At 52.4% G+C, this 7,838-nt stretch overlaps 1 protein-coding gene across 5 annotated transcripts in view; it reads left to right on the forward strand.

Moving 5' to 3' along the window:
• PKIG (cAMP-dependent protein kinase inhibitor gamma) overlaps positions 1-7,727 on the forward strand; it is an 80,116-nt gene extending 72,389 nt beyond the window's left edge. For all 5 annotated transcript variants that reach the window (XM_061437683.1, XM_061437684.1, XM_061437685.1 and 2 more), the window contains 2 exons: positions 3,429-3,602; positions 7,037-7,727. In XM_061437683.1, coding sequence (XP_061293667.1) covers positions 3,452-3,602; positions 7,037-7,116 — 231 coding nt within the window. In that variant the 5' untranslated portion in view covers positions 3,429-3,451 and the 3' untranslated portion in view covers positions 7,117-7,727. The remainder of the gene's footprint in view (positions 1-3,428; positions 3,603-7,036) is intronic.
• Positions 7,728-7,838: the final 111 nt, after the last annotated feature.

The raw sequence follows: 7,838 nt of genomic DNA on the forward strand, positions 1-7,838 counted from the left end.
ATTCCCTTAGCAGATTAGCCTTTTAAAAAAATGTATAATAGCAGTATCCATTCTTGACAAGGGTGCAGATAAATGGACAGTCTTGCAGGCTGCTGGTGGGGATATAAATAGGAACAGAACTGAACTTACAAGTTCTGTTTACTCATCTTTTTTGGTTATTATAAATACCATTATGTCATTCAGGAAGGCAAATGTGTCACAATATTGTGTCTTAAACAGTATTTCACCCTTCCCTTTAACTTAGCAATTCTACTTCTAGAAATGTACTCTAAAGAAACAGCTAGACATAGGCTGAAATATTTACACAAAGACCTGCTGCTGCTGCTGCTAAGTCACTTCCCTCGTGTCTGACTCTGTGCGACCCCATAGACGGCAGCCCACCAGGCTCCCCCGTCCCTGGGATTCTCCAGGCAGGAAAGTGCTGCCTGTTGTTGTTGGTGTTTAGTCGCTGAGTCATTTCTGAATCTTTGCAACCGAGAGAACTAGAGCCCACCAGGCTCCTCTGTCCATGGGATTCTCCAGGCAAGAATAGTGGAGCGGGTTGCCATGCCCTTCTCCAGGGGGTCTTCCCAATCCAGGGATCAAACCTGGGTCTTCTGTTGCAGGCTGAGCTACCAGAGGAGTGTTCATGTCTAGGGGACTCTTCAAATATATTATGATACACCAAGCACATCTACAGAGAACCTTCATGGCATGCTTTCAGTTCAGTTCAGTTCAGTCACTCAGTCGTGTCTGACTCTCTGCAACTCAATGAATCACAGCACGCCAGGCCTCCCTGTCCATCACCAACTCCCAGAGTTTACCCAAACTCATATCCATTGAGTCGGTGATGCCATCCAGCCATCTCATCCTCTGTCGTCCCCTTCTCCTGCCCCCAATCCCTCCCAGCATCAGAGTCTTTTCCAGTGAGTCAGCTCTTCACATGAGGTGGGCAAAGTATTGGCGTTTCAGCCTCAGCATCATTCCCTCCAAAGAACACCCAGGGCTGATCTCCTTCAGAATGGACTGGTTGGATCTCCTTGCAGTCCAAGGGACTCGCAAGAGTCTTCTCCAACACCACAGTTCAAAAGCATCAATTCTTCAGTGCTCACCTTTCTTCACAGTCCAACTCTCACATCCATACATGACCACTGGAAAAACCATAGCCTTGACTAGACGGACCTTTGCTGGCAAAGTAACGTCTCTGCTTTTGAATATACTATCTAGGTTGGTCATAACTTTCCTTCCAAGGAGTAAGTGTCTTTTAATTTCATGGCTGCAGTCACCATCTGCAGTGATTTTAGAGCCCCCCCAAATAACGTCTGACACTGTTTCCACTGTTTCCCAATCTATTTGCCATGAAGTGATGGGACCAGATGCCATGATCTTCGTTTTCTGAATGTTGAGCTTTAAGCCAACTTTTTCACTCTCCTCTTTCACTTTCATCAAGAGGCTTTTGAGTTCCCCTTCACTTTCTGCCATAAGGGTGGTATCATCTGCGTATCTGAGGTTATTGATATTTCTCCCAACAATCTTGATTCCAGCTTGTGCTTCTTCCAGCCCACGTTTCTCATGATGCACTCTGCATACAAGTTAAATAAGCAGGGTGACAATATACAGCCTTGACATACTTCTTTTCCTATTTGGAACCAGTCTGTTGTTCCATGTCCAATTCTAACTGTTGCTTCCTGACCTGCATACAGGTTTCTCAAGAGGCAGGTCAGGTGGTCTGGTATTCCCGTCTCTTTCAGAATTTTCCACAGTTTCTTGTGATCCACACAGTCAAAGGCTTTGGCATAGTCAATAAAGCAGAAATAGATGTTTTTCTGGAACTCTCTTGCTTTTTCCATGATCCAGCGGATGTTGGCAATTTGATCTCTGGTTCCTCTGCCTTTTCTAAAACCAGCTTGAACATCTGAAAGTTCGTGCTTCACGTATTGCTGAAGCCTGGTTTGGAGAATTTTGAGTATTACTTTACTAGCGTGTGAGATGACTGCAATTGTGTGGTAGTTTGAGCATTCTTTGGCATTGCCTTTCTTTGGGATTAGAATGAAAACTGACCTTTTCCAGTCCTGTGGCCACTGCTGAGTTTTCCAAATTTGCTGGCATATTGAGTTCAGCTCTTTCACAGCATCATCTTTCAAGATTTGAAATAGCTCAACTGGAATTCTATCACCTCCACTAGCTTTGTTCGTAGTGATGCTTTCTAAGGCCCACCATCTCTTGCCTGCAACCCCATGGACTGTAGCCTGCCAGGCTCCTCTGTCCATGGGATTCTCCAGGCAAGAATACTGGAGTGGGTAATCATTCCCTTCTCCAGGGGATCTTCCCAACCCAGGAACCGAACCTGGGTCTCCTACATTCCAGGAGGATTCTTTACCATCTGAGCCTCCAGGGAAGCCCTGTTGTTACAGAGACAGTTACAGAGATGGTGGTCAATAGCCCTGATGGTTGATTTTACAGCTGAGAAGAGAGGAAAGCCACATATACAAAGAACCATATGCATATGAAAAAAGATCTGGAGATCATACTATAGTATGCTGTCTTTTATAGCTTACTGTTTGAAACTCCCTAAAGCATGCCATACAAAAAGATCTTCACGACCCAGATAATCACGATGGTGTGATCACTCACCTAGAGCCAGACATCCTGGAATGTGAAGTCAAGTGGGCCTTAGAAAGCATCACTATGAACAAAGCTAGTGGGTGGGCAGGAAGAAAGACAGGTAATTGGGCTTTATTACTACAATCAAAGTGAAGAGGTAGTGGCTCAGTCATGTCTGACTCTTTGTGACCCTATGGACTGGAGCCTTTTGGGCCTGCTCACTCCAGGGGCCAGAGTCATCTTTGAAAATGCTGATCTGATCGTCCTGAGGGAGCAGCTGCAGATGCGCACGGGCCCCTGCCCAGCTCAGCGGTGTCCTGGGTGTCTCAGTCCCACTCCCCCTCCCCCCAGGCCATGGCCTTTGCATTTCCAACACCCACCATGCCTTCCGTCCGCAGAGCCTTTGCATGTGCTCTTCCCTGCAATCCTAGACTCCTCGTCTACCTATTCCTCCTAAAATCTCAGTAAAATATGACTTCCTGACCCCCAGCCTTGGTCAGGCCCTGGTTGTTCTCTGACCCAATAGACTATAAGCTCCCTGAGGGCAGGGACAGGGGCTGACTTGTTCGTTGCTGCATCTGTGGCCCCTGGCCGGTGCACGGTATTGATAAGTGTGTAGAGGGTTATCATGAACTTTAGAGAAAAAAAAGATGTCCTTTAAAATGATGATGGTAGCTCTGGGGGTATAAAATTACGCATGACTTAATTTGTAGTTTCCTGTGCTTTCTGTTTTGTCCGCCATGAGCAAGGCAGCAGTTATCATTTTGTTGGAACCCGTCGGTGCTGGGTGTTCTCTGCAGGGTACGCCTGGGCTCACCTCTGTCCTCCTGCCCTTACCCCCACAGGCCTGAAGAGCGATGCGACAGGCATGATGGAGGTCGAGTCCTCCTACTCGGACTTCATCTCCTGCGACCGGACGGGCCGCCGGAACGCGGTCCCCGACATCCAGGGAGACTCCGAGGCCGTGAGTGTGCGGAAGCTGGCTGGCGACATGGGCGAGCTGGCCCTTGAGGGCGCAGGTCAGAACCCACGGACACTCTTGGGTTCGAGCACCCCGGGTGGGAGACCCTCTTCTGGGCTCCAGGGCTGGCCTCTTAAGTCCTAGGCTGCCCCCTCTCTCTCAGAGAAGAAACTGCCTTTAAATCAGGCCCCAGGCCCAGGGTCAGTGGCGGAGGGCAGCCAGTCCCTAGGCTGGAGGGTGCCAGCATCTCAGGCCATGAGGACCCTCTGGCCAGGCATCCCAGTGCTTCCCTTGCCCCTCAGCCTCCCTGCCCATCCATGGGCCCTGTCGGTTCCCCTCTATGATCCCTCCTGGTTCCTCTGCTTCTCTCTGTCCCCATGGCCACCACCGGGCTCAGGCCGCTCCCAGCAGCACAGCAGCCTCTGCCCTGGCCTCCCTGGCCTGCCCTCACCGCAGCCTTCCTCCTGGACAGCTGCCAGCAGGATTCATCTAAAGCTCCCGTCCCACCGTGCTTCTGCCAGTTCATCCCCTGTCCCCCTTCATCTCCCTGTTTCCTCCACTAGAACGTCCTCCACCCAGTCCTGGCTGCTCCAGGAGCCTCCCCCTCCATCCTCACACTGTCCTATCCATCCATGGTCAGCCCTCCCTCATCTTGCGGCCCGATCTCCTCCCCAGGCTGCGGAGCCTCCCCGGGTCTGAACCTGCTCTCCTCCAGCCTCTGGGCCCCTCTTTCTCCCCTGTGCCTCTAATCCAGCTGAGGAAGGGACTTCCGTTTCTTGAAAATCCCCAGGGGGCCTCCATGCACTCTCCCTGTCTGGTCCTTCCTGGCCATCCCCTTGCTGGGCTGGCTGTTTCTCTTTGTTCTATAGCCCAGACTGTTCTGCTGAGAAGTCTCCTCTGACTTCATTGCCCTCCCTCCTCTGGCCACCTCCACGATCCCACAGAGCCCAGGGATCCTCTGGGACCCGCATCCTGACCGCTTGGTGCCTGGCAGTGTTTGGTGTACATCAGAGGTACCTGGTTGATAGCTGTTCACTGACCAGCACATCCAGCTGCCACGCTGGGCCTGCGGCCAGGGGGCTGGCTGCCAGGCCTCTGCGTCTGCCTGCTGAACTGTTTTCTGTCTCCCTCGATCTCAGTGTAGTGGCTCATCCACCCACCCAGGTCCTCTACTGCCTGCTCCCACCCGAATCTGATTTGAAATCCCTGAGGTTATCTGCCATTAAGAAGGGCACCCAAGGAAGGAGTAGTGCTGGCTGCAAGTCAGTGAAGCCCTCCTAGCAGAGTTCAGGCTACAGTGACTGGCCAAGGAACCTTCTAGTAGGCCCTGCAACGAACAGCTTCCCCTGGAGGTCTACAAGGCATGCTCAGTCCAGTGGACTCACTAGGGGAGAGGGTTACAGAGGATACAGATACTGATGGCCCTGGAGCATCTGTTTGCTTAAATCTCCTGGGAGACTGATGCCCAGCCAGGGTAAGGGAGGAGGAACCAAGCCCTTTGCCTGTCCTTGAAGGCCTGGCCTCCAGGCTTCCCCAGGTCATATGTGTGTTAACACTCCTCAAGCCCTTTATGTATGAACCTTTGTCTGCTCCCATATTTCCTTCTGTGGGAAGCACAAGTATTTCCTTACTTGGCCAAATAATAAGACATAAACAACCAAGCAGGACCTGAAGGAATATAAATGTACCGCCTGGCAGTATGTGACTGGGAAATTTTCCAAATCATACTCTGAAACTGGTCCCGAGGGAGTCTGTCCCAGGGCGGGCTTGGGGACCTTCTCTCTGGCCCAGAAGGGAGCTGGGACCTGCAGAGGGGAAGCTTTACCCCTGGCCGAGCTGTCTCCAGGGGCCCAGCGACCACGGAAGGTCAGAGGTGTCGTCATCCTCACTTCCTGGACCAGGAATTAGAGGCTCAGAGAGGTTAACTATGTTGCTCGAGGCCCCACAGCAAGGACATGGCTGAACAGCAGGTCCTGGGAATCTGACTAGAAGGTTCTGCTCTCCAGGGCAGGAGGCTCAGGACCCAGTAGGGCGTCACACGCCGGGAAACCTGCCCCGAGTGCCGGCTGCTTTGTCAGGCTTCTGGTGGGCCAGGAGGACCCGATGGGAACAAGTCTTTGCTGCAGGCACCACCCCAGGATAGTCGGGGGGCAGAGGGGCCAGTGTCCAAGTTCTTCCCACATCCCCGCCCTACCACTCACCCCAGTCCCCAGCCAGCTGCCGGGGCAGAATGAGGTGGTGGCAGTGATGAGCCTTTACAAACCCTAGAGAGAGATGCTTTAGGGACGGGCTTCAGTCAAGGGAAAGGACACTGCTCCCTCCACCGCTTGGCTCTCAGGCAACTCAGTTCACCTCTCTGAGCCTCAATTTTCTCCTCTGAACCTCGGTTTTCTCACTCAAATCGTATCATGACCCTCATCATGCCTCCAGGCTTCTGTGTGACTGCATGAAAAGTACTTGTTAGCCTGCAGCCTAGGGATCCCGGTACACGATAGTTTCTCCTTCATCCCGTAAAGGGCTCAGCCTAAGGATACAAGACAGGGGTCAGGGGCCAGGGGCCAGAGAGGGAGGTAGGGGTCGTCTAGGGAGACACAGCACAATGAAACAGCCTCGGGCTCCACCCTAGACCCTCTGCAGGCCACCCCTGGTGCTCCCCTGAGTTGGCATCATCTTTTTTTTTTCTAATGTTTATTTGGCTGCGCTGGGTCTTAGTTGCAGCAGGGGGGATCTTCGGTGTTTGTTTTGGCATACAAACTCTTAGTTGCTGCTGGTAGGATCTAGTTCCCTGACCAGGGATTGAACCTGGGCCCCCTGCATGGGGAGCATGGAGTCTTAACCACTGGACCACCGGGGAAGTCCTGAGCCGGCATCATCTGATGCCCTTTTCCCTGTCTTGTAAGAACTACCATTTGCTGAACACCCGTCATGTGCTGGGACCTCACATGCCCTCTCCCTCTGGAGAAGCCACCCAAATATCCCGACCCTCGACAGCTCTTCACCTGTTGCTTGTAGCATCCATCCATGATCCTGGCCCTTCATTGATTTTAATTATTCCTCAGTGGAGAATGGAAGGGGCCTCAGGGCCCCCAGCTGCAGGTAAAGAATCCACCTGCAATGCCGGAGACCCAAGTTCAATCTCTGGGTTAGGAAGATCTCCCAGAGAGGGATATGGCAACCCACTCCAGTATTCTTGCCTGGGAAATCCCATGGACAGAGGAGCCTGGCGGGCTACAGTCCCTGGAGTGACAAGAGTCAGACACAACTTAGTGACTAAACTACCACGACCACACTAGTAACAGCAGATGCATTTCCTTTGTAGAAAGAAAAAGGATGCGGACCCGGGTAGAGTTCCCTTTGGCCACCACCGCCCCTAGTCCAGCTCCTGTCCTGCTCCCCAGGCTTATCCACACCATTCCCACTATGGCCAGGCCCCACGAGACCTCCTTCTACACTTTACATTTGTGACTATGCCCCTTTCTCTCTCCTCTGCAGAAGGACAGGCAGAGGTGGGCACCTCAGACAAGGAAGCCAGCAGCCAGCCCGAGAGCAGCGATGGCACCACCTCATCCTGAACGTGACCTTGCCCAAGGAGGCTGGAAGGGAGACGTGCCATGGACCTGGAGCCCTGGCAATGACCCAGCAGCCTCTCCTGTGAGCGGTGTGTTCCAGGCAAGCAGGGCCAGACTGAAAGGCGGGCCTAGGGGCTCCCACGGCCCCCACCCTGGGAAGGCCCTCTGCCCGCACCCCCAGGCTCCACGCCCCCGCCACCTCCCCCCTGCACCCGGGCACACTTTCACGACGCTGTAACCACAAGGATGTAATTTATTCAGGGGGCGCTGGGACTCAGAGACTGGTCCTGGCTCCAGCCTTTCCAGCCTTCTGAGTCAGGACACCTTCTTACCCCGTTTTTTAAAAAGCACTTTTAAACTTTTTAGAAACTTTCAACCTTTTCTCAGCAGAGAAGGGAGGGAGCTGACAATTTTTTTTTTTTTTTTTTGGAAGCCATTGTAAGCTAAACTCTTGAACCATCTATGCAGCTCTGAGGTTCCCTCCTGGAGCTTCACAGATCCATTTTTAGGGAAGGGATTTTTGTGCTCAAAACCATATTGATTAACTCTCTGCCCTTTCTACCAAGATAAGTGATACCTAGGACCCAGGAAATAAATGCTGACGATTTGTGTGACTGGTTTACGACGACTGTTTCTCCTTTAAACAGCAAAAAGCAGGAGCCAGGCCTTGTCTCCCCAAGGCCTCGAATAGCTGAGACCCACTGCTGCCCCAGGCTCCCACGTAC

The sequence above is a fragment of the Bos javanicus genome, chromosome 13 (genome assembly GCF_032452875.1).
Source record: "Bos javanicus breed banteng chromosome 13, ARS-OSU_banteng_1.0, whole genome shotgun sequence".
NCBI lineage: Eukaryota > Metazoa > Chordata > Mammalia > Artiodactyla > Bovidae > Bos > Bos javanicus.